We start from the raw sequence: 25,632 nt of genomic DNA on the forward strand, positions 1-25,632 counted from the left end.
CCAAGAGGTTAAGGCTGCAATGAGCTGTGATCACACCACTGCACCCCAGCCTGAGAGCGAGAACCTGTCCTCACTCCCCAAAGGGAAGATGCAACATGATTTGATGTACATTTTTTTTCCTGAAAGACTTACTGGATGGTCCCTTCCAGAGTGAGGTACACACATCCACGCACTATGGTCAGCAATTGCTCCTGGGACCCCAACATCTCAGTTTAGTGAACTCAGGGCAAGACAGCGACTGCCCATGGTCAGCACGGCAGGTGGGTGGGTCCAGCGAGGTCACTTCCCCAGGAGGGCATAATTGAGCAGCTTCTGGATCAGGTCCACGTGGACCAGCAGCATGCAGCAGCGGCTGTAGTGCTTCAGGCCCAGGGCGTCCCTATCAGTGTACTTGGCATGCAGCAGCCCCAGGTAGGCCTCCCACGTGTTGCCCACAGTCTTGCTGCAGGTGAAGCAGCACACACAACTCCTGAGCTCAAGTAGTCCTTCTGTGTCAGCCTCCCAAAGTGCTGGCATGAGCCACCACGCCTGGCCTGATATAATACTTTTTTTTTTTTTTTTTTTTTGATACAGAGTTTCACTTTTGTTGCTCAGGCTAGAGTGCAATGGCGTGATCTCAGCTCACCGCAACCTCTGCCTCCTGGGTTCAATTGATTCTCCTGCCTCAGCCTCTTGGGTAGCTGGGATTACAGGTATTTGCCACCATGCCTGGCTAATATTTTTGTATTTTTAGTAGAGACGGGGTTTCTCCATGTTGGTCAGGCTGGTCTTGAACTCCCAACCTCAGGTGATCCACCCGCCTCTGCCTCCCAAAGTGCTGGAATTACAGGCACGAGCTGCCATGCCAGGCCCACCTGATGTATATTTTAAGACCTCCTTTGCTGGTGGAGGACAGATTTTGTGTGAAGGGGAGGGATAAAGAGTGGGAGCAAGGGGGCCACTGAGAAGGGTGTTGGAGACGCTTGGGGGAGATGGTGGCTCAGGATGATGGGCTGGGTTTGGACAGGGCATGGAGAGGCTTGCAGGTGGATGGGCTGTGGATGGTGGAGGAGAGTAACGAAGGTTTCTGTCCTTCATGAGCCCTGGAGGGAACAGACGAGATCACACCATTGCATAGTAAGGTATCCCTTACTGTGGGGTACCGAACCAGGCAGGGAACAACCTGGGAGGAATCAAATTTTATTTTGGACACGTTACTTCTGAAGGGCTAACAGACTTCCAGGCAGAAAGGCCCTTGAAGGAAACATTCTAGGGGTCTCTCTGGGAGGCTTAGATCAAGGAGCTGAGACCAAAAGGAGAATGGGAGGGAGGAGACGATACAATAGAGTTGGAGCCGAGGCCCTTAGAGGCGGATAGGTGGATTCCTGAGGGAGGAGGAAGGGGCTGAGGTTGCTGGAGCCTGGCAGCTTCTTCTGGAGCCATTGGCAGGACTTATGCAAACAGCTCTGGGTGGGAAGAGGGAACCAGGATATCCTCCTGTGTCCTTCCTCTTCTGCAGTCATCCTGGATGACTCCCAGATGGAATTTCTTGGATGTCATTGCTTGGAGGTCCCCTGCATGCCTGAAGAAGGACATGCTGGAGAGCAGGATGCCTGGATCCCATGGGGGAAGGGAAGTGCCCAGGAAAGAACGAAGTCCCAGGGGGAGCTTTTAGTGTGTGGGTGAGTGGGGAGGCTGGGGTAGTAGCTGACACTGTCCCAGCTGCATCCCAGGTTTGAAAGACACCTCCTCCCCCAGCGCAGGCATCCTGCCTCCCAACCCTGTAATTACGGCGCTTCCCAACGCGTGGTTTGCTCCCATTCTTTGGCTTCCAATAGTTGCAAGGGATGAAGGTGGACATCTCTGTGATTACGGAGATGCCAAGTGAGTATTGACTGCTCCAGGGTGTGGATGGAGGGTTGTGAAAACCAGGGTGGGGTGATGCAGGGTCAGGGTCATGATAGGGAGAGCAGCAGCTGGGTCCTGGACAGGGGGACTAAAATAAGGGACGCCACCTTCAGAGGTGACACATTAGCCCAGGCCTTCCCAACGGGTTTGACCAGTTCTGTTCTGATGGTATTCCTGTGCCACTGGGCTGGCCCCTCCTCCCCTCATCCCCTATAAAGCCTCTTGGGGTTCCCAGGCACCCAGACTCAGCCCACCCCAGCTTTGGGGGCCAGTACACAGCCATGATGCTCAACTGGAAGCTCCTTGGGATCCTGGTCCTTTGCCTGCATGCCAGAGGTGAGGTGGGAACAGAGGCAGCGAGTGCAGTTTGGGGACAGATGAGGGATGGTCAGGATGGGGGAGGTGAACTGGACGCAGGGGGTTGCGGACAGGAATTCAGGGGATGCAGAAGATGCGTCTGGCTCACCAGAAACGGCTTTCTGTACACAGCGGGTGGGGGACAGGAGTTCAGGGGTGCAGAAGGTGCGTTTGGCTCTCACCAGAAATGGTTTGCTGGCTCCATGTGGCAAAGTCGGTCAGGATTAATGCGTGCGGGACGAGTTTCCTCGGAGCTGTGATTTGTGTTAAGGAGCTGGGGTCTGTGTGTCCGGGGGCCAAGGTGTAGCCCACTTTGGGTTGTAGATTAGCCTGAGGACAAAGCCAGTGGGGTACCCCAACCAGGGGTGGATGAGCTTATTTGGAGAAGTCTGGTCAGTTTAAAGTGGGACAAGTGAATAGTTCAGATCCATCGGGGGTAGGGTTCATGACATTTTATCATCAGTTAAGTATTTACAAACGTACAGACAGCTCTTTGAGAGGGACTTTTTTGGTCTGTTTGTGGGTCGGTTCAGGCTGTGTCCAACTAGAGAGGCTCCTCCTTCTGGGGCTGGGGCTGGGGTGGCAGAGAGAAGCCCTCACCACCTCTTACCTTTCTCCTTCCTCCTTTACAGGCATCTCAGGCAGCGAGGACCACCCCTCTCACCCACCCGCAGAGGACCGAGAGGAGGCAGGCTCCCCAACATTGCCTCAGGGCCCCCCAGTCCCCGGTGACCCTTGGCCAGGGGCACCCCCTCTCTTTGAAGACCCTCCGCCTCCCCGCCCCAGTCGTCCCTGGAGAGACCTGCCTGAAACTGGAGTCTGGCCCCCTGAACCGCCTAGAACGGATCCTCCTCAACCTCCCCGGCCTGATGACCCTTGGCCAGCGGGACCCCAGCCCCCAGAATACCCCTGGCCTCCTGCCCCTGAGGTGGACCACCGACCTCAGGAGGAGCCAGACCTGGACCCACCCCGTGAAGAGTACAGATAATGGGGTTCCCCCAGCCGTTCTGCTCCCAGGCATCTCCAGGCACCCACGCCCTCTCCATTCTGATTCCCCGTGAATTCTTCCCAATTTAGCCCGTCTCCTTAAACCTCTTCCTCATTCCCTCGGTTTTATTCTGAACCCAGAAGGTGGTGTTCTCAATATTTCCTGTCCCCTCCTGAGATCCGTACTTAGCCCTCACATTGCCCGTTTTTTCCTCTGACAGCCTAAGCCTACTCTTCTACCTCACCTCCGGGCCTCGGCCCCACCTACCTCCCTCCTCGTCTTCCTGCCCGCGCGATCGCTGCGGCAGGGCTGCGGTACTGTGTTCCCTTCTGCCACCTGGTGGCCGGCGGCAGGAATTATCAGTAGACAGCTGTTGCTTCCATGAAACGGAAAAATAAAAATCACGTTTTCTTAATTCTGAATCTAGGCTGCTGCTTTGACTAACATTTAGTGGGTTTTTTTTTGTTGTTGTTGTTTGTTTGTTTGTTTTTTTGAGATGGAGTCTATCTGTCGCCCAGGCTGGAGTGCAGTGGCGCGATTTCGGTTGCAAGCTCCGCCTCCCGTGTTCACGCCATTCTCCTGCCTCAGCCTCCCGAGTAGCTGGGACTACAGGCGCTGGCCACCAAGCCCGGCTAATTTTTTGTGTTTTTAGTAGAGGCAGGGTTTCACTGTGTTAGCCAGGATGATCTCGATCTCCTGCCCTTGTGATCCGCCCGCCTCGGCCTTCCAAAGTGCTGGGATTACAGGCGTGAGCCACAGCGCCTGGCTTTTTTTTTTTTTTTTTTTTTTTTTTTTTTTTTTTTTTTTTTAAGACAGAGTCTCACTCTATTGCCCAGGTTGGAGTGCAATGGCGCGATCTTGGCTCACTGCAACCTCCGCCTCCCAGGTTCAAGCCATTCTCCTGCCTCAGCCTTCTGAGTAGCTGGGATTACAGGTATGCACCACTATGCCTGGCTAATTTTTGTATTTTAGTAGAGACGGGGTTTCACCATGTTGGCCAGGCTGGTCTCGAACTCCTGATGTCATGATCCACCGGCCTCGGCCTCTCAAGGTGCTGGGATTGCAGGCATGAGCCACCGCGCCCGGCCAACACACGTTTTTGACTATTTGGATGCCCTCTTCACAGTCCTAAATTTACAGAGACCTGGAAGTAATCTGAGTTCCTATCTTGCCCATATCCAGTACGTAAGGCTATGGGGCTCAGCAGGAGGAGGGTTGGAAATATCACTATGCAAGGCGCAGTCACATTCAGGCCCACATTTCTCCCTTTCTGGGAACACTATATTGAAGAATGGGAAGGCAAGTTTCATCTCTGTTTAATGGCCTGTGGCTTGGATACCCCTCGTGGCATATGCAAACCTTCCCAGGGGTGTTGGCAGGACCAGCTTTAAGGGAATCATTTTCCAGATGACTATGTGCCCCTCCCTAGAAAGAATCTCCTGCCTGTCCCGGGCCTGACCAGAGTGCCCTTCCCAGAGCTGCCAAAAGTCAGTGGGAAACAAATCAACACTTCCCCCCCCCATCTCATTAAGAGATGCATTTTCTTTCTTTCTTTTTTTTTTTTTTTTTTTTTTTTTGAGACGTAGTCTCACTCTGTCGCCCAGGTTTGAGTGCAGTGGCCCGATCTTGACTCACTGCAACCTCCGGCTCCCAGGTTCAAGCAATTCTCCTGTCTCAGCCTCCCGAGTAGCTGGGACTACAGGTGCCTGCCACCACGTCCGGCTAATTTTTTTATTTTTTATTTTTTATTTTTAGTAGAGACAGGGTTTCACCATGTTGGTCAGGCTGGTCTTGAACTCCTGACCTCAGATGATCCACCCGCCTCGGCCTCCCAAAGTGCTGGGATTACAGGCATGAACCACTACGCCCTGCCTCGTTCATTCATTCTCTTACTTCCTCAGCGTGTCCACGAATGTCGGGTGCCATGGGAGAATATAAGAACATAAAGAGTAAAAATATGTAGTTTCTACTTGGAAACTTAAAATTGAGAGAGGCAGGATTTACAGTTAAGTTTAAATAACATCAAAGACAGTAAAAATGCATATGTCCTAATAATGACACGAGTAAGTGCCAACGTAATAGCCTTGGCAGTAAACGCTGTGAGTTCAGAAGAGTTACAGTGAGCTGGATTAGTCAGGGAGGCTTCCGGGAGGAGGACCCGGAGCTGGACCTGAGAGAAGAGCAGGCGGTGTGTCTGGAGGATGGTCCAGGAAGGGTGGACCTGGAGCCTCATGCAGGGCGCAGGTGCAGAAGCTGCCCCAGATGATGCGCTCTCATGGCCAGACCCACCAGCTGTGGGGACCAGCCCCTGCGCCTATATGCATCAGCCTTCTTGTGTGCTGTTCCCTATGTCTGGAAGGTCCTTCCTCTCCCAAACCAGCTGTATTTCTCCTCGGGAACGCCTCTGCCTACACCACTCCCTCCGGCACCCCGCCCGACCCCCGACACCCTTCACCCCAGTCACACTATGGCAATGATTTATTCATGTCTGTCTTCCCTTCCCAGGTCATGAACTTTGTGGAGCAGGGACTGTGTTCTATGCATTTCTTCTTGAACCCCTTTACCATTTTTGTGCCTATGGACTCCCAGAGTGCTAAATCACCCCCGACAGCCAAATTACCCACAACAGCCCGGCCTATGCCTCCTCTGGGACCTTTTCCAGGGACAGAGAGCTGGAAGCACTTGGAAATTTTTCTCTCCCACATCCTCACATGCCACCACCCTCCCACTCCCCCAGGCCACTCCCAGGCCTTAACCAATGGTGCACAAATATGAAGGTGTCAATACCCCAGCCCTCCATGTGTCTTAGCTTGGTTCCACTCATGTGCTTGGGTCCACTTTCCCACTCCCTTTCCACTCCTCCCCACCCTCATTACTTTTTTTTTAGGACAGGGTCTCACTCTGTCACGCAGGCTAAAGTGCAGTGGCACGATCATAATACATTGCAGTGTCGACCTCCTGGGCTCAAGTGGTCCTCCTGCCTCAGCCTTCTCAGCCTTCTCAGTCTTCTGAGTAGCTGGTACTCCAGAGGCACTCCACTCACTGGGCTAATTTTTTAGTTTCTTGTAGAAATGATGTCTTGCGGCCAGGCGCGGTGGCTCAAGCCTGTAATCCCAGCACTTTGGGAGGCCGAGACAGGCGGATCATGAGGTCAGGAGATCGAGACCATCCTGGCTAACACAGTGAAACCCCGTCTCTACCAAAAAATACAAAAAAAAACTAGCCGGGCGAGGTGGCGGGCGCCTGTAGTCCCAGCTACTCGGGAGACTGAGGCAGGTGAATGGCGTAAACCCGGGAGGCGGAGCTTGCAGTGAGCTGAGATTGGGCCACTGCACTCCAGCCTGGGCCACAGAGCGAGACTCCGTCTCAAAAAAAAAAAAAAAAAAAGAAATGATGTCTTGCTATGTTGCCCAGGCTGGTCTGGAACTCCTGCACTCAAGCAATCCTCCTGCCCTGGCCTCCCAAAGCGCTGGGATTACAGGTGTGAGCCATCATGCCCGGTCCCCTCATTACTTCTATTTATGTATTTATTTATTTATTCAATTTTTGAGACAGAGTCTCCTTCTCGTTGCCCAGACTGGAATGCAGTGGTGTGATCTCAGCTCACTGCAATCTCCACCTCCTGGGTTCAAGCGATTCTCCTGCCTCAGCCTCCTGAGTAGCTGGGATTATAAGCATGTACCACTACGCCTGGCTAATTTTTGTATTTTTAGTAGAGACGGGGGTTTCATCATGTTGGCCAGGCTGGTCACTTCACAGAAGACAGAAACAGGCCTAGAGAGGTACAGTGACCCATGCAAGGTCACACAGGGGACAAATGGCAGAATCAGGATTTGAATTCAGGTCTGTGCTATGCTAACAACACTGATATTAACCACTACATCATCCCAGCTCTTTTTTTTTTTTTTGAGACGGAGTCTTGCTCTTGTCACCCAGGCTGGAGTGTAATGGCACCATCTTGGCTCACTGCAACCTCCATCTCCTGGGTTCAAGCAATTCTCCTGCCTCAGTCTCCCAAGTGGCTGGGATTACAGGTGCCCACCATGATGCCCAGCTAATTTTTGTAGTTTTTTAGTAGAGACAGGGTTTCGCCATGTTGGCCAGACTGGTCTTGAACTCCTGACCTCACGATCCACCAGCTTTGGCCTCTCAAAGTGCTGGGATTACAGGTGTGAGCCACCACGCCCGGCCCATCCCAGCTCTTTATTAATCTGTGTAACCCTGACACAGAATACAGTGCCTGGGCCGTCATGCACACTTAATGTGTGTCTTGTGAAAGGCTAAATTATTTAATGAAGGGCCCAGTTAACAAAGAATAGATCAGAATGATTGGAGTAAAGTAACCCGGAGAAGAGAGAGAGATGTTGGAGAGAAAAGTCGGGGGAAAATTAGGGAAGATCTCGGTGCTAGGTGTGGGAGCTCATATCTGAAAGTCTCTCTCCTCTATTAGAACTGTGCCTGGGCCCGGACAACATAGTGAGATCCTGTCTCTGAACAAACAAAATTAGTTAGCTGAACGTGGTAGGGTGCACCTGTAATCCCAGCTATTCCAGAGGCTGAGGTGGAAGATTGCTTGAGCTCAGGAGATCAAAACCAGCCTGGGAAACACAGCAAGACCCCATCTCTAAAAAAAAAATAAAAATTAAAAAAGGGCCAGGCACAGTGGCTCACACCTGTAATCCTAGCATTTTGGGAGGCCAAGGCAGGGGGATCACTTGAGCTCAGGAATTTGATACCAGTGTGGGCAACATAGTGTGACCTCACCTCTGCAAAAAGAAATGTTTAACAATTAGCCAGGTCATGGTAGTGCATGCCTGGAGTCCCGGCTAATTTTTGTAGTTTTTTTAGTAGAGACAGGGTTTCGCCATGTTGGCCAGGAAGATCACCTGACCATGAGAGGTCGAAGCTGGAGTAAGCCATGATTGTACCACTGCACTCGAGCTTGGATGACAGAACGAGACCCTGTCTCAGGAAAAAAAAAAAAATTGTGGCCGGGCACGGTGGCTCAAGCCTGTAATCCCAGCACTTTGGGAGGCCGAGATGGGCGGATCACGAGGTCAGGAGATCGAGACCATCCTGGCTAACATGGTGAAACCCCGTCTCTACTAAAAAATACAAAAAACTAGCCGGGCGAGGTGGTGGGCGCCTGTAGTCCCAGCTACTCGGGAGGCTGAGGCAGGAGAATTGCGTGAACCTGGGAGGCGGAGCTTGCAGTGAGCTGAGATCCGGCCACTGCACTCCAGCCCGGGCAACAGAGCGAGACTCCGTCTCAAAAAAAAAAAAAGAAAAAAAGAAAAAAAAAAAATTGTGCCCAGGGTGGGGAGAAACACATACATCTCTGGGTATACTGTGTCAGGGAGCTATGGCTAGAAAGGAAGAAGGAAGTTTGGACCCCTCAAACTGACCCTCAAGCCAATAAGGTGGAGTTAGTTAGGAGGAAAAAGTTAATTAATTAATTAATTTTTAAATTTTTTGAGACAGGGTCTTGTTCTGTTGCCCAGGCTGGAGTGCAGTGGTGCAATTACGGCTCACTGCAACCTTGACCTCCTGGACTCAAGGGATCCTCCTGCCTCAGCATTCTGAGTAGCTGGGACCACAGGCATGTGCCACCACATCCATTTAAGAGAAATTCTTAAAGAAGAGAGAAAGTGAGGGAAAGGAACTGAGCCCCTGATGTTGCCTAGGGAAAAAGCTGGGGCTCTTTACAGCATGCCGCCTTCTTTAATTCCACAGCACTGTGTGGGTTTCCATGCCTTTACTTCCTTGGAAAGTATGAGCTTCTTGAAGACAGCAATGGTGCCTTGCCTTTCTTTGTATCCCTTACTTCTCTCCTAGCACCTGGCCTAGAAGGCACTCAATAAAACAAATGATTAGCCCCATTTCACAGATGAGGAACCAACACTGAGAGAGGTAACTCAGCTGTGCAAGTCATATCACAAGTGCCAAAGTCAAGACTGGATGCAGGACTGCCTGGCTGCAAACCAATTCTTCCCAGGCTGACGTGGCAGGTAGGTGAGTGGGAAAGAGAAGGGGGAGGCATGAGGCAACTGGAGATTTTAGTACCTATTAATAGGCAGTGGATCTTGGCACTCAGACAGGTTGTCTTCATTAGCTGGGGAGGAGACTGAGTGGGCCTGGATGGTATGGAGGTATTTGCACAGGGAAACCCATTGTGCTGGCTTCTCCATTCAGATTAGACAATGCTGGTTCCTCTCGACCTGCCTTGGCTAAGCTCACCTAGGAGTAAATGCAACAGGGACACCGTCACATCTATGTCAACACAGTCATGGAATTAAATAACAGAATAGGATCACAGATTTACAGAACAATAGCCCAGAACCTTGGACATGACAGATAGTTATTAAATGTTTGGCCAAGAGAAAAAGAAAGAACCTAGAACTAGTATCATAGTAAAATCTAATTATACAATCTGAGTTACCTTGAGAAAGCACTAGGCACAGCCCTCAGCCTTTGGGCAGCGAATGATGTCTTTGGACTAGACAGAAGAGATGGTTGTCTGCTCTGCTTTGAAGCTCTCTGGCCAGGGAAACTCCAAACCATTCATTTGTTCATCCATTTGCCCACACAATCAACATTTATTGAGCATCTGCTGTGTGGGGTGCTAGGTGATGGTGACAGTCCCAGGAAGCAGTTTCAGTCCTCCCTGCCCTCAAGGGGCTCTGTGTTTAGGAAGGACAAACATATACATTATGGCAATAAAATTTGATGAAAAGTTAAATTAGAGAGGGGCACACCCTGATGTAGGAGCCCAGGAGGGACTCCTAACTTCTCTGCCAATTTCATGTTTCAAAATCGTTTGACCTGAGACTCGCTTTGGTATAAACTTAAGCTTTCTTACTGTACATTTTTTTTCTCCTGCTAATCTTTAATTAAGTGCCCAGCAGGTGCCTGGCACTGACTCAGAAAAACTTGCTGAATTAAACCAAATGCACCTCCTGTGGGTTTTCCCCCCTAATATCCTCAGAGGCATTAACCAACTCCCTCCGGGAAATCCCCAGTCCCCACCCCGTCCCCACCTTTCCTTTTGCAGCGTAATTCAACTCGTGCGATGGGGGCAGGCAGGATAGCATGGTAGTGAGATCAACAGACTATGACTTGGGTTCTTGTCCCTACTTTGCCGTTCGTTCTCTGTGTGACCTTGGGATGGGACTTTAGGGGGATTTCTTTAATAACCTCTAAACTCGCATGCCAAGGTAGCGGCTCTCAGGTCTTGTTCCAAGAACTGCCACCAGAGGGCAGCCTAGAGACTCCTCTCAGGTGTTTTCCTCCAGAGCTCTTTCCCTCACTAATGTCATCCCCTCCCTGGGGCCATCATCAAGGCACACAGGTGTCCCCTTAGCTGCCAAGGCAACCATTCTAAGGTGAGCCAGGCATGTGAGATGAGGCTAGACAGGGTCTGGAGCCCTCAGGAAAATTCAGGCACAGGCTGCTTATCCAAGTGGACCTCATGATCATCATTTACACATTCTCTCTGTGATTATTTCATGAGCCGGTGGTCTACAGGAGAGGATACCACAGCCAGTCAAAGGATCAGGGCCCTGCCCTCAGGGAGCTGCTTTCCAGTGGGGAAGGAGAGAGATACACAGATGCTTACAAGGTATCTGTAGTAGGATGTCACCTAGTGATGAATGGTGTGATGCAGCTTAGGCATAGCAAGGAAATAGGGATGGTCCAAACATATGTATATGTTTTTTTTTTTTTTTTGAGATGGAGTTTTGCTCTTGTTGCCCAGGCTAGAGTGCAGTGGTGTGATCTCAGCTCACTGCAACCTTCACCTCCCGGGTTCAAGTGATTCTCCTGCCTCAGCCTCCCAGGTAGCTGGAATTACAGGCATTCACCACCACGCTCGACTAATTTTTATATTTTTAGCACAGATGGGGTTTCGTCATGTTGGTCAGGCTGGGCTACGAGCGAAACTCCATCTCAAAATACTAATACTGCTACTACTAATAATTCCTGTCTCCTAGGGTCATTGAGAGAATGGAGCTCAGTCCTGCACGGGCAGACGTCGGCACCGAGCTGAATGTTACAGACTGCCAAGGAGTCGGTGCTGGTCTCTGGTGAAGATGTTCTAGTCTCAGGGCCCAAGAGAACAGAGTGGGACACGAGATGCCTCTCCAACAGGAGTCTGTGTTTGCTGGTCACCTCTGTGTGCTGGGTGATGCCCAGGTGCCAGGGAGACACTGGGCAGTAGGAGAAGCTCCCTCCTGTGAGGAGCTCTCACCCAGAGGCACTCAGACAGCCCAGAACACAGGAGGGAAGATGGGCCGCCACAGTCACATTCCCAGGCGCTCCAAGGGCCAGCTCACCCTAGAAGTCGCTGCTGGTACAAGTCTTTCTGGCCTCTCCTCTCCTGAGAGCACGTTCAGACTGCACCTCGGCCCTCTCTTTCACCCTCCTGAGGGAGGTGGGACTCTAATTCTGGGTGACCAGTAACAATAAAAACCACTAATAGCCCTAGTGGAAAGAATGACTATTTAATAGGTGCACATGATGAGCAGACAAGGAGCGCTCTCTTCCCTCGCACTCACTCTGCAGAACAGACAGGGGAACAGTCTTGTTACTGTGAGAGCTAGACACAGCCTCTGTGGTCTCCCTCCTCGCAAGACAAGAGGGGTGGCCTCAGGCTGTGACTGAAACAGCCATGAAGGCTTCGGACTGACTGCCCTGCAGCTGACTCCCTGCGGCTTTTGGGAAGTGGGGTTGAGGGGAAAAGACTCGGGGGAAGATAGCTTGGTGGGCAGAACTCCACTTGCCGAATTCTTCCTTTTTCAGGATTCATTGCCCGAAGGTGCACCTGGCTCTGGCCCCAGTCCTTACTCCCATGTGCCAGCTGCAGTGCCCTGGGCCCCTCGGAGGCTGGCAGGGCTGCTGGGAGGGTAAGGACAGGCATGGGAAGAGTGGAAAGTGGGGCCTGACCCAGCCAAGCTCCAGGAGGCCATTCCATAGAGGAGAGAGCCATGGACCAGGAGCCTAGCAGGGAAGAAGGAAGGAAGGGTAGAGCCGAGCACCGCCCATACCTGGAAAAATCTCAGGGAGAGGATGGTGTGGACAAGCCCCAGGAAAGGGCTTCTCAGCTAGGGGCAACTCGTTATGCTGCAGTGGGGGCATCTAACAGAACCCCCTAGGGTTTTTTTTAAAGTATACAGCACGGTCCTGTCCAGGGGAAACCCCAGTATGTCCTCATCACAGCCATGTGAACTCTGCTGTTTGTTCATAAAAATGTGTTACATCCCTGGGGGAAAAAAGGAGCTAACCCAATAGAGAGAAGAGTGGCTCAGGGGAGACAGTCACCTGTGAGGAATGAGGGCAGGACACACAGGCCCAGGCCGAGATTGCACAGGGTGTTGCATGAGTGGCTGTGTCAGAGCCAAGTGCACGTGCCCACTGCCACCTCCGCCAAGGCCATCAGTGAATCCCTCCAGCACCTACCGGGGCTTTGTACACAGGAGCTGTGCTGGAGTCGGGGGCACAGGGCAGGAAGCCAGACAGGGGGGCACCATGTCCCTGAGTAAGGTAGAAAAGGGAATCACAGCCTGGGCACATTCATCTATTCCTTTATTTCTAAATATCACCAAGTGCCTGCCACAGCTATGTGCTGGGAACTCAGTGAACACACCTGTGCTTTGCCTACTGGCATGGAGCCCACGGTCCAGGGGTGATGGTTTCTGTTGCATTTCAAAGCATTGGGGCGCTGTATAGATGGCTGGCTGCAGAGTCTATTTGAGAGGAAGGCAAGAAGTCAGGGCCATGGACCGTGGATTCCACCCTTGATCGTCTACTACAGGAAAGAAGCCACAGAAGTGAGGGGCATTCCCAAGAGGAAGGCAGAAAAGTAGAGACTAAAACTGAGTCAAGAAGTGTAGCCAGTCCCATGGGAGCACCTGGGCTAAGGAGGGTCTGTCCCCACAGAGATGTTCGGAACGCCCGACTGGGGATGTGCCCTCTCCTTCCATGTTCTCGGTCACCAGAGGATCCAGGTGAAGAGTGTGGATGACTCAGTCCACCCCTCCCCGCACAGGAAAAACAACTCAGAGGACATCCCCTACTGGGAGTGGGCCAGGAGCGTTGGCTTCCGCCCAGGGAGAGGAGGGTGGTGTTGTGGCTGCAGAGGTGAGTCCACAGGGAAGCGTGGGTGTCATGGAGAGAGAGAGAGGAGGAGAGGAAATGGCCTCTCGCTGGAGCCAAGCAGAGAGGAACAAAGGAGGGGAGGAGCCCACAGGCCCTGGAGCCCCAGAGCAGCTCCGGGTGGTCCCCTTCCTTGTCTCCCCAGCACAAAATAAGCTGCTCTTCAGGGCTTTTTCTCTTCCTTGTTCTCACTCCGTTTTCCTTCTTCCAAGCCTAAGCCCTGGTCTACCAAGGACCCCTATGGGAAACACTTGTTCTAGAACTTCTGTCCTGACTCTCAGGCCCCCAGAGGAGGAAAGCTGTGAAGGAGGGACCTCTTGAGCCAGTAACCCTTACTTAGGAATTCTTTTTTTTTTTTTTTTTTGAGACAGAGTCTCACTCTGTCACCCAGGCTGGAGCGCGGTGGCATGAAATCAGCTCACTGCAGCCTCTGCCTCCCCGGTTCAAGCGATTCTCGTGCCTCAGCCTCCCGAGTAGCTGGGATTACAGGTGCTTGCCACCACACCTGACTAATTCTTGTATTTTTAGTAGAGATGGTTTTGCCATGTTGGCCAGGCTGGTCTCAAACTCCTGAGCTCAAGTGATCCACCTGCCTTGGCCTCCCAGAGCACTGGGATTACAGGCGTGAGTCACCATAGCTGGCCAGCTTTGAGAGTGGAAATCTTCTCTCTAGAAAGATTCATTTACATAAGGAATTTTGCACACATCCTTACAGGGTTTAGGGAACCTCTGAAGCCTGTCCATGAACCTCTGCCACCCGTTTATAGCATGGTGTCAGCTGCAGAGTAACAGGATCTATGTGGGCCTGGAAGTCCAACAGGCCTGGGTTTGAATCTTTTTCAAACATTTTTGCTTGTTAGCAGCTGGTTTGGACAAATAATTTGAACTTAGTTTTCTCATCTGTGAAACAGGGGGAAAAAGCACTTACCCTGTAGCGCTGTTGTGAAGATTGAACAAGACAACACATGTTAAATCCCCAGGCACCGTGTCCGCCTGCAGCAGGCAGTCAGTACACGGTGGATCTCGTGCCCCAAGCCTCCTCTTTATGGAGTCCCTCATGTTGCCCCAGCTGGCCTCGGATTCCTCCCACCTCCACCTCCTGGGTAGCTGGGACTACACCACGCCATGCTTCAGCCCCCTTTGTGATCATTCAAAGCCCTTTGGTTCCCTGCACCCTCTCACATTTACTACAATTCCTGTAGAATCCAAATCCTTTTAACCCGGTGTTGTAGGTCATCTACAATCCCGATCCAAGGAGCCTGTCCCTTCTCCCACACCACTGTTCCTCCACATGCATGTCCCACACCAACCCACGCCATCCGCTGGTTCTAAACACACCTGAAGCACCGCAAGGCCCTGTGTCTGGCTGCCTGCTCCGTGCTTCTCTCATCATTCCTCAAGGCCTAGGGAAAGTCCTGCCACCTCCCTGAAGCCAAGTGCCTATCCGCTTCTCTACTCTAGGCTGTGTGTCCCCAGTAGGATGGCAGCTCCTCAGGGCAAGGAACAATTCCTCTTCCTTCTCAGTGCACCTTCCAAAGCACAGCAGAGGAGCGTGCACTGGGGGCCAAGCCTGGCACAGAAAACAAAGTAGCACAGGGCTGCTGGAGGGATGGAGGGGAGAGTGACCTGCCTGCTTCACAATACATGACTGGGAGCCCCACCTTTTGCCTATGGAAGGCACGTGCTTTGAGTTTGATTTTCTCAGGTGCGGGGTGTCTACGCCACCCACACTTTCTCACCTGGTCCAATGCACGGGCACGGGCAGGGGCAGACTCTGTCGCTGTAGAACACAGCAGAACTGCCTGCACTACTGTGGACATCACCAAACTGGCAGCTTCACTGAAGGTGACCCTGGCCTGTGCGGGCACTCAGCTGATGCCCTTCTCTACCCTCCTAAGCCCCATTAGCTTTAGGTCTTCACCGCCTGCGCTGAGAGGAAGATTAATGGTGAGCAGCAGAGTAAAATCCAGCACTGAAGACAGGGTTTCAGTAAAAAATCAAAAGCGCAGCAGATTGGAGTTTGAGGGCCCAGAGGTGGGCAGGACAGTAGAGGAACTGGGCAGCCCAGGGTGGCAGGATGGAGTAGACAGGAGTGGACAGGAGAGAGTAGCTAGGAGGAGGGATGTGGCTGCACCACCAACCCACGTGGGCGGCTGGAACCTGGCAGGAGGCCGGGAGAGACTGTGCCTCCTCCAGCCTGGCTGTCTTGGCCAAGTTCTGACGGCAGCTGGGAGGAATGTGAGAACGAAAACAAGAAAAACTTTGCTACCTCTGGCTGGTCAGGGGAAGTTTGTGTTGGAAAAGAAGCCACAGGTTCTGCTGTTCCGGTGTTCCGCTGCCTTCTCCCCTCCCAACCTGGGGAATGGCCCAGCACCTCCTAGTCCATTCCTCCCTGACCTCTGCCACTCCCCTTGCTGCCCCAGAGCCCCCTGCCTGCTTGCCCAGGTCCTCCAGGGAGCCAAGCCTGAGAGTCTGGGGAGGCCCACAGGAGGAAATGATGTTTGGAAAGAGCAGCATCACCTAATTTATTTATTTTTTATTTTTTGAGACGGAGTTTCCCTTTTGTCACCCAGGCTGGAGTGCAATGGTGCGATCTTGGCTCACTGCAACCTCCGCCTCCCGGGTTCAAGTGATTTTCCTGCCTCAGCCTCCTGAGTAGCCGGGATTACAGGTGCCTACCACCAAGCCTGGCTAATTTTTGTGTGTGTGTGTTTTTGGTAGAGACAGGATTTTGTCATGTTGGCCAGGCTGATCTCCAACTCCTGGCCTCAAGTGATCCGCCCGCCTCGGCCTCCTATAGTGCTGGGATTACAAGCGCCACCACGCCCGCCGAGCAGCATCACTTTAAATGGTATCTGTGTCTCACATTTGTGCCTGCAGCTCTACACAAGGCAGGAAGGGAGCAGAAGAGACTCTGCTAGCATTGGCTGGGCTGGAGACTCAGGAAAGGGAGCCTGGGGCCGTGGGGGTGAACCTGGCCTATTTGTTTCCCCCAGTGGAAGGATGAAGACAGGAGCACCTGCAGGGCTCCATTTGCTGGGCTTCCTACAGGGGGACTGCACCCCTTGTCCCATTTAACCTTTCTGATAATTTCCCATTGATGTTCACAAAAACCTTGCGAGCTAAGTGTTATTTAAAATATCCCCATTTTACAGATGAGGAAATGGAAGTTCAGAAAGGTTTGAAGAGTCGCCCAAAGCCAAGAGGTGAGCTGGGACCTGAACCCACGTCATCTTCATTCTGAAGCCAGTGTTTTTTGTTTTTCCCAAGGCATTAACCCCCTTCAGGGGACCCTGTCCTATCCCTTCCTCTCTCCTCGGCTCCCTCAGCCCCTCTTTCCTCCCACTCCCATTCTGAGTGTCACCAGCAAGTCAAGAGCAAGACTAGATGGTAGCCACTAGCTGCACGTGGCCAACCACATCATTACAATTAATTAAAATTAAAGCTCCAAATCTTTGGTGGTTAGACTAGCCCCATGTGGCTAGTGGCTACTGTGTCAGACAGCACAGACAGGAACATTTCCATCCTGCCGGTCTGGACTTAAAGGCCGGTCAGGAGGTAGAGGGAATGGGAGAGACCAGCCCAAGGGCTCCAGGGATGGACCTGCCGTTGTGAGGAGATGAGGTTTTGGAAGTGAGTTTGGGTGAGGGGAGCAGGGGTGTCCGAGGCCTGGCGGGGGAGAGGGCAGCTTGCTGAACTCCTAGGCACCTCCCTCCGATACTGATACTCCGGCAATACTAGGGAGCAATTAATTGGCTGGGGCAGGGCCGGGGCCAGAGCAGGAGGGAGGCCAGTGCAATGGAGGAGAAGCCACCACCCTCTCAGCAGACGGCAGGGCTCTGGTTCTCCTGGCCTCCTTTCATCCTTTGAGGACCCGGGAGCCTGCCTGGCCCTCCTTGACCTGCCCAGAGTTGGCTGCTGCTTCCTGCTCGCTCATCCAGCCCAGGGCCAGCAGATGGGCTATGGGGCCACCACCTTCCCAATTAGCCTTCTTAGCTTCTTGCTCACCCTTGAGGTCTGAGTTTCCAGCCATGGGGAGGGGCTGTGAGTGGCCTGTGAGTAACCAAGGCCCAGCTATGACAGAGGTCATCAGCCCAGGTCCCTCCCCTGGCTGAGCCCTGGCTCCCAGCAACCCCCCTACCCCCATCACCATGCCGTCCCCAGAGGCCCCCAGAAGGAACAGGTCAGGGATTGGTTTTGGGAATGTGGTGCCCCATTTCTGGGAAGGAGAAGGTTCCCCAGGTGATGGAACATGTAATAGGTGTATGGCTGGCCTAGTACTTGGGGAGTGGTGGGAGGGAGAGCCTGGGGGATGGGGGCAGAACTCATATTTGAAGGAGGAAAGTGGAGGTGGAGTGATGGGGTCCCAAGGAAGGAGCAGATTGGGGGCTGTGAATGGGACCTCACTGGGGTTGGGCAGGTGGGGCTGGAACAGGCACCCAAGTGTGGAAAAAAAAGCTGAAACGCCCATGTCTGTGAGTGGAGGGCAGATGGGGAGACAGGCCAAGCCAGGGTAGGCAGGAGAGTTAAGGAGCCAGGCAGCTGGGTCCCGTGGCAAGAGTGGCCGCCCCAGAGTGGGTGGCCGTGGGGCAGAGTGCCTGGTTCCGGGTTAGGCAATGAGGAGCCGGGGCCAGGCCTGTCAGGTGGCAGGATCGTTAGGGCCCCGTGGCCATGGGTACCCCACACTGCAGCCACTGCTGCTGCTGAGTAGGCAGATGCACCGGGCTGATTACCACGCTCCTCCCGGCCACACCAACTTCCCCCAGGGCACCCACCCCCTCCACCTCTCCTCCCCTCCCCACAGTGACTCCTGCCCAGGGAATGTCCAGCTCTGGCATAAAGGACCCGGGTGTCCTCGAGCTGCCGTCAGTCAGGAGGCTGTGCAGTCCGAGATGGGCTTGTCTCGGGCACCCTGGATGGGGCGTGTGGGCGGGCGCGGGATGATGGCACTGCTGCTGGCTGGTCTGCTTCTGCCAGGTAGGAGGCTGGGGGCCCTGGGAACAGCAGGAAGGTGGGAGGGAGAATCCAGGAGAGGACCCAGTGAAGGGGCTCTGGAATCTGCCTTTTGAGTCTGGGGGTTGCTCCTCACTGCCTTGTCACCTCAGGTAAGTTTCTTAAACTTCCTGAGCCTCAGTTTCTGAAATTCTGAAGTGGGGTTAATGACACCTATCTCTAGTCTGTGTGTCTCAAATTAAATAATGTATGTGACACATGCTTTGGAAATTCTAGAGGTTTATATAAATGGTGGTGGTGGTGATTTTTATTATGGGAGAACTACACGATAATGATTGGACATTTAATAGTGATATCATTTTTAGAGCTTTTAATATGCTAGACTCTGTTTTAAGCACATTTGGATTATATATTAGAACCTTTTTTTTTTTTTTTTTTTTTTTGTGAGATGGAGTCCCACTGTGTCTCCCAGGCTGGAGTGCAGTAGCGTAATCTCGGCTCACTGCAACTTCCACCTCCCACGTTCAAGCAACTCTCATGCCTCAGCCTCCCGAGTAGCTGGGACTACAGGCGCCCATCACCACATCTGGATAATTTTTTTTTGTATTTTTAGTAGAAACAGGGTTTCACCATGTTGGTCAAGCTGGTCTAGAACTCCTGACTCAAGTGATCCACTCGCCTCGGTCTCCCGAGGTGCATGAACCACCATACCCGGCCTACATTAGCACTTTTGATCATTACAAGAATGGTATGAAAGGAGATTTGCTATTTTCACTCTACAGATGAGGACACTGAGGCATGAAGAGGTTAGGAAACTAGCTCAGGATCATGCATTAGAAAGCAGCAAAGCCAAGATTTCAACCCCAGGCCAGGTGACCCCTGGACCTGTGTTGTTGACCACCGGGTACTTACAGCACTTAAGGAATTTCTGCGACCTTCCCATGGTCTGGTAGGTGGTTGGTGTCTGAGGGAATAGAGAAAGAGAAAGGCAATGCTTGGTGAATTTTGCAGAGTACTGAAGGGAATTGGCACAGAAGGGGTTTGGTGTGGAGGTGCATGCAGAGAATTTCTTTCTGAGGAGAGAACAGGGACATCACAGAGGATGGAAGTCTGGTTGTTAGTGGAGGGGTCAGGATGAGTGGCAGTAATAAATCATAATATATAATGCTTTACACTTTCTAAAACATCTTCTGGCCGGGCACGATGGCTTGCGCCTGTAATCCCAACACTTCAGGAGGCCAAGGCAGGTGAATCACCTGAGGTCAGGAGTTCGAGACCAGCCTGGCCTATATGGTGAAACTCCATCTCTACAAAAAATACAAAAAATTAGCTGGGTGTGGTGGCGGGTGCCTGTGGTCCCAGCTACTTGGGAGGCTGAGGCAGGAGAATTGCTTGCACCCAGGAGGCAGAGGTTACAGTGAGCTGAGACCATGTTATTGCACTCCAGCCCAGGCAACAAGAGCCAAACTCCATCTAAAAAAAAAAAAAAAGAAAAAAAATCTTCCAGATGGATGCTCTCATTTAGTCTTCTTCATAGTAATGCTGTGAGAAGGCAAGACAAATTTGGCCCCTCTGAATGTATAAACTAAAGCTCAGAGAGGTTCAGTAACTTGCTATGTGGCTCTGTTTGTGTCACGTGGGACCTGGAGGGACCAGGGAATGCAGAAGAAATGCAGGTAAAAGAGTCATGGAGGAACCACGGGGTAAGTTGGGCCTGGGGTTTTGAGCAAAGGAAAGGAAAGATAAGGAAAGATGTGTTCCCACATCCCAAAGGGAAGTCAAGGCAGCAGAAGTCAGATGAAGGGCTGGATGGAGGCAGGTGTGCTCACAGAGGGAAGCTAATCATGGCCAGGAGTCTTTGAGGCTCTCGGGGTTTCGTCCTGGGCTGGGCCGGCGAGAGCAGGGCTGGCTCAGGGTGCGGTGTCCTGCCACACTGGTACCAGCAGGTTCTGAAGCAACAGATAGTGACCCCACATCCTGGCCCCCACCCAGCCTTACTGGCATGGCCAGTGCTGGGATGGGAAATAGGGTTTCCATTCCTGACCACAGCCTGGGCTCTCACGAAGAAGCTGGTGACCAAATCTTAGTCCTCGAGTGCCCTTTCCTTTATTTCAGCCCCTCTGCCCCCGGCTTTGTCTTTTTCCGGTGTCTCCTTCTATGTTTTTCTCCGCTTCTCAGCCCTCCATTGTTTTGCCTTTTGTCTTCTCCTTCCCTTTGGTCCCACTGTCTGGCCCAGGATTTTTCTCCTTAAGAATTTATGCCTGGACTTCTCAGAGCCACAGTTTCCCCAGTTCTCTGTCTCTTTAGGGTCCTTTCTTTTAGACCTACTTGTTCCTGCCATTTTTCCATTCCCTTTTCTTTTAAAAAATTTTTTAAATTAAAAAACAAAATACAGATGGGGTCTCACTATGTTGCCCAGGCTGCTCTTAAACTCTGGGCCTCATGCAATCCTCACACCTCGGCCTCCCAAAGTGCTGGGATTACCAGTGTGAGCCACTGTGCCCAGCCCCCCCTTATCTTCAATGTATTCCTTTGAGGCCCCTCACTTTGGCACCTAATTTTCTATTTTTCTGGTTGGTGTTTGCCCACCCTTCCCAAACAACGAAACTGCTTTTATTCTGCCACCTCGATATCCTTTAGAGACAACAGCCAGTTCTTCCTCCTTTCTCCATCCCTAAACTCTCCCTGGGCTCCGCTTGGGAGAAACCTGAGAGGCCGATGACTGAGATAGAGGCCGATGACTGAGATAGGGCTGAAAGGTGAGGGAGGAAGCCAAGCCTCCCTGGCCCTTACTAACCACTGCTTTCCTCCACAGGGACCTTGGCTAAGAGCATTGGCACCTTCTCAGACCCCTGTAAGGACCCCACGCGTATCACCTCTCCTAATGACCCCTGCCTCACTGGGAAGGGTGGCTCCAGTGGCTTCAGTAGCTACAGTGGCTCCAGCGGTTCTGGCAGCTCCATTTCCAGTGCCAGTGGCTCTGGCGGTGGCTCCAGTGGATCCAGCGTTGCCCAGGGTGGTTCTGCAGGATCTTTTAAGCCAGGAACAGGGTATTCCCAGGTCAGCTACTCCTCCGGATCTGGCTCTAGTCTACAAGGTGCATCCAGTTCCTCCCAGCTGGGCGGCAGCGGCTCCCAGCCCGGCAGCAGCGGCTCCCAGCCCGGCAGCAGCGGCTCTCACTCAGGAAGCAGTGGCTCTAATACAGGAAGCAGTAGCTCTCACTTGGGAAGCAGCAGCTCTCATTCCAGCAGCAAAGGCACCTTTCAGTTCAGCAGCAGCAGCTCCCAAGTAGGGAGTGGCTCTGCTCTGCCAACCAGTGACAACGCTTACCGCGGAATACTAAACCCTTCCCAGCTTGGACAAAGCTCTTCCTTTTCCCAGACCAGTGGCCAAAGGGTCAGCTCCAACCAGCGTCCCTGTAGTTCGGACATCCCCGACTCTCCCTGCAGTGGAGGGCCCATCATCTCACACTCTGGCCCCTACATCCCCAGCTCCCACTCTGTGTCAGGGGGTCAGAGGCCTGTGGTGGTGGTGGTGGAGCAACATGGTTCTGGTGGCCCTGGAGTGGTTCAAGGTCTCCCCTGTAGCAACGGTGGCCTTCCAGGCAAGCCCTGTCCCCCAATCACCTCTGTAGACAAATCCTATGGTGGCTACGAGGTGGTGGGTGGCTCCTCTGACAGTTACCTGGTTCCAGGCATGACCTACAGTAAAGGGAAAATCTACCCTGTGGGCTACTTCACCAAAGATAACCCTGTGAAAGGCTCTCCAGGGGTCCCTTCCTTTGCAGCTGGGCCCCCCATCTCTGAGGGCAAATACTTCTCCAGCAACCCCATCATCCCCAGCCAGTCGGGAGCTTCCTCAGTCATTGCGTTCCAGCCAGTGGGGACTGGTGGGGTCCAGCTCTGTGGAGGCGGCTCCACAGGCTCCAAGGGACCCTGCTCTCCCTTCAGTTCTCGAGTCCACAGCAGTTCTAGCATTTCCAGCAGCTCCGGTTCACCCTACCATCCCTGTGGCAGCACTTCCCAGAGCCCCTGCTCCCCGCCAGGCACCGGCTCCTTCAGCAGCAGCTCCAGTTCCCAATCCAGTGGCAAAATCATCCTTCAGCCTTGTGGCAGCAAGTCCAGCTCTTCTGGTCACCCTTGCATGTCTGTCTCCTCCTTGACACTGACTGGGGACCCCGATGGCTCTCCCCATCCCGATCCCTCCGCTGGTGCCAAGCCCTGTGGCTCCGGCAGTGCTGGAAAGATCCCCTGCCGCTCCATCCGGGATATCCTAGCGCAAGTGAAGCCTCTGGGGCCCCAGCTAGCTGACCCTGAGGTTTTCCTACCCCAGGGAGAGTTACTCGACAGTCCATAAGTCAACTTTTGTGTGTGTGCATGCCTTGGGCACAAACAAGCACATACACTATATCCCATATGGGAGAAGTCCAGTGCCCAGGCACAGGGTCAGCTCAGTTTCCCTCCTCCTTCCCAAAAGAGTGGCTCTGCTTTCTCCACTACCCCAAGGTTGCAGACTCTCTCTTATCACCCCTTCCTCCTTCCTCTTCCCAAAATGGTAGATTCAAAGCTCCTCTCGATTCTCTCCTACTGTTTAAATTCCCATTCCACCGCAGTGTCCCTCAGCCAGATCACCACCCCTTACAATTCCCTCTGCTGTCTTTGAAATGGTCCATTGAGTAACACCCCCATCAGCCTCTCAACTGGGAAACCCCTGAAATGCTCCCAGAGCACCTCTGACGCCTGGAAAAGTTATACCTTCCTCTTCCCCTTTACCAAATAAAGCAAAGTCAAACCATCATCTGGAAACAGTGGCCACTTTTCAGTGGCCCAATATGCCACTGGGCTCTCACTCCCAATTCCAGCCCACCCTCCGTTACAGAGCTCACCACACCCTCCTAGATCACCGTCCGCAACACACCCATTGCCTCTCAAGGCCCTTATCTCAGCCCCTTCCTGCGGCCACTTCCCTCAGTGCTCAGATGCTTCCCTGGGTGAGGGAGACACTGGGGCACCCTCAGAGGTTGGAGCAGGCTCCCTGTTGTCTCTGGATCCTGGACAGATGCTCAGTAAACTGTGGGGACTATGTGCAGACGTTTTGCCTTCTTGGAGTCCTGGGTCTCCTCTGAGAGCCTGGCTGGTGCTCTTCCTACGCCTCTATAGGTCTCTGTCTCTCTCATTTTCCTTCAAAAGCTGGCCTGTATTTCTCTTCTACCTTCCAGCTCCTCCCACAGAGGAGGAAGACAATAAATATTTGTTGAACTGAAAGCAGAGATTGCCTGGCCTCCCAGATCCTTCCACCATTTCCGTCCTCTCTCATTGCTCCAGGAAATCCATTCTCTTCCCATTCCTCATTCACCATGGGGTCCTCTTTCTCCTTATTTAGGGCCCTCAGTGTTTCCTCTCCCTCCCCTCCCCACCCAAACTCCTTTTCTTCCACCATTAGCATGCCTCACCTTCTAGACGCCATCCTCTCTGAGAGTCATGAGTCTCGATTTCCTGGGTTTCTGGGACACCTGGAAGCTTGGGAAGGCTGGGACACAACAACTCCAACCAGATTCCTGTCAGCTGAGTAGGAGCCCAGGTGGGCGTTGTTCCTGGAGCTGGGGGTGGAGAGAGTAAAGGACTGAGAGGATGGGAGTGGGGCAGGGAGTGCAGCCAAGCAGGGTGACTCACTGGCCTAGATCAAGAGGCAGAACAGAGCTGCCAGTGGTCTCTCCGTCTTCACACTCGCTGCTCTGCTGGGGTCCAGAGTGACAGTGTGAGCGACATGGATCTCAGTTGAGGGCTGAGAGGGCAGCGTGCCCCAGTGGGGAAGAGGAGTCACCTCCACTGGAGAAGAGAGAGAAAGTGGAGTGGCGGTGGGGTCCATGTGACTTAAGTCCTGAGACAGGCAGGGAGCGGCTGAGGCAGACGGAGTTCCCGCATCCCAAGGAGGGCAGAGGGGATCGTGCTTGTCCCTGTAGGAGCCCCACCCCCACCCCAGGCCACCTCTCGGAGCCTCTGCTGGCTGCAAAGGAATTCACCCCTACCCTAGCACTTAACCCATTCCTTCCTATCAGGATGGTGCTGTCTGGTCCTGAATTTAGAACTGTTGAAAGTCCAAGTCTGGAATCAGCAGAAATGTATTACATTGACCAGAAAGGGGCTGAATCACCCTTGGTCCAGCATCTGGCCCCTGATCTGCAGCCAATGGCAGGAATTGAGGTCCTCAGATGCTTCATGGATGGGAATTGCAGGGAGGGAAGCCCTCGGATGCGGTGATTCCTCGAGTCTTCTGCTGTGCTCCAAATTAAAAGCTTGTGTAAAACTCATGCATGTCATCCAAAAAGGCCTCTGGGCTCCTCCCACTGCCAGTTCTGGAGGGAAGCTCTTTGCTCCTCCAGTGGTTAAGCCAGCAGGGGCTGGGGAGGAGGACACAGCAGTAGAATCAGCCAACAGCTCATGTTTAGACCTTGGGCAGCCGGGGAAGCCTACTCCTGGGGCCTCCGGGAAGCCATGGAGAGAACAAAGGCATTGTATTTTTATAATAAAAATAAAACGTATTTAAAAGTCAACAAACAGTCAATGAGTCTCTACATTCCCCACCCAGCTTCAACAAGGATCAAGTCCTGGCCATTTGACAGCAGCATTTAAAGGCCTGCTCTACTGTTACTGGGAAATAGCCACTTTCTCCCAATGTTTCTTACACTATGTGGCACATCTGACCACCTGTGGCAGGCAGAATGATGTCTCCAACCCCAGCACCATCAAAGATGTCCACATCCTAATACCTGGAATGTGGGAATTAGGTTACATGGCAAAGGGAAATTAAGATTCCAGATGGGATTAAGGTTGCTAGTCAGCTGACCTTAAAGACATTACCATGGATTATCCAGGTGGGTCCAGTGTAGTCACCAGGTCCCTTAGTGTGGACATGGGAGGCAGAAGAGGAGGTCTGAGTGACACAGTGTAAGAACTGGCTGATTTTGGCTTTAGAGATGGAGGAAGGGGACCATGAGCCAAAGAACACAAGTAACCTCTAGAAGGTGAAAGGGGGGGAAAGGGATTCTCCCCTAAAGCCCCCAGAAAGAATCACAGCCCTGCTGACACCTTTATTTTAATCCACTGAGACCTGTTTTGGACCTCTGATCTCCAAAACTGTAAAGTCATAAATCCATGTTGTTGTAAGCCATTCGGTTCATGGTAATTTGTCACTGCAGCAGCAGGAATTAGCCAGATTCTCATAAGGATGGCATCCAGGCCCATTTCCCTAGCTAGATCCAGGGTCCCATCTAGGAGCAGCTCCTCAGATGGGGCCAC

General features: G+C 52.7%; 2 protein-coding genes and 1 long non-coding RNA gene across 3 annotated transcripts; 2 read left to right on the top strand and 1 right to left on the bottom strand.

Moving 5' to 3' along the window:
* Positions 1–1,427: 1,427 nt before the first annotated feature.
* LOC105498634 (uncharacterized) lies at positions 1,428–23,927 on the bottom strand. The gene is made up of 5 exons (XR_003013375.2): positions 23,787–23,927; positions 19,247–19,298; positions 3,500–3,608; positions 2,427–2,574; positions 1,428–1,561 (listed from the first exon to the last, which is right to left on the bottom strand). It is a non-coding gene; the product is annotated as an uncharacterized lncRNA (long non-coding RNA).
* LOC105498632 (psoriasis susceptibility 1 candidate 2) lies at positions 1,519–3,647 on the top strand. The gene is made up of 4 exons (XM_011770853.3): positions 1,519–1,661; positions 1,738–1,863; positions 2,123–2,223; positions 2,877–3,647. The coding sequence occupies exons 1-4, from the start codon at positions 1,519–1,521 to the stop codon at positions 3,230–3,232; spliced, it is 726 nt and encodes a 241-aa protein (XP_011769155.1). The 3' UTR covers positions 3,233–3,647.
* On the top strand, positions 18,203–22,721 carry LOC105498633 (corneodesmosin). The gene is made up of 2 exons (XM_011770854.3): positions 18,203–18,358; positions 21,150–22,721. The coding sequence occupies exons 1-2, from the start codon at positions 18,274–18,276 to the stop codon at positions 22,688–22,690; spliced, it is 1,626 nt and encodes a 541-aa protein (XP_011769156.2). The 5' UTR covers positions 18,203–18,273; the 3' UTR covers positions 22,691–22,721.
* Positions 23,928–25,632: the final 1,705 nt, after the last annotated feature.

This window comes from Macaca nemestrina, chromosome 5 (assembly GCF_043159975.1).
Source record: "Macaca nemestrina isolate mMacNem1 chromosome 5, mMacNem.hap1, whole genome shotgun sequence".
In the NCBI taxonomy this organism is placed as follows: Eukaryota; Metazoa; Chordata; class Mammalia; order Primates; family Cercopithecidae; genus Macaca; species Macaca nemestrina.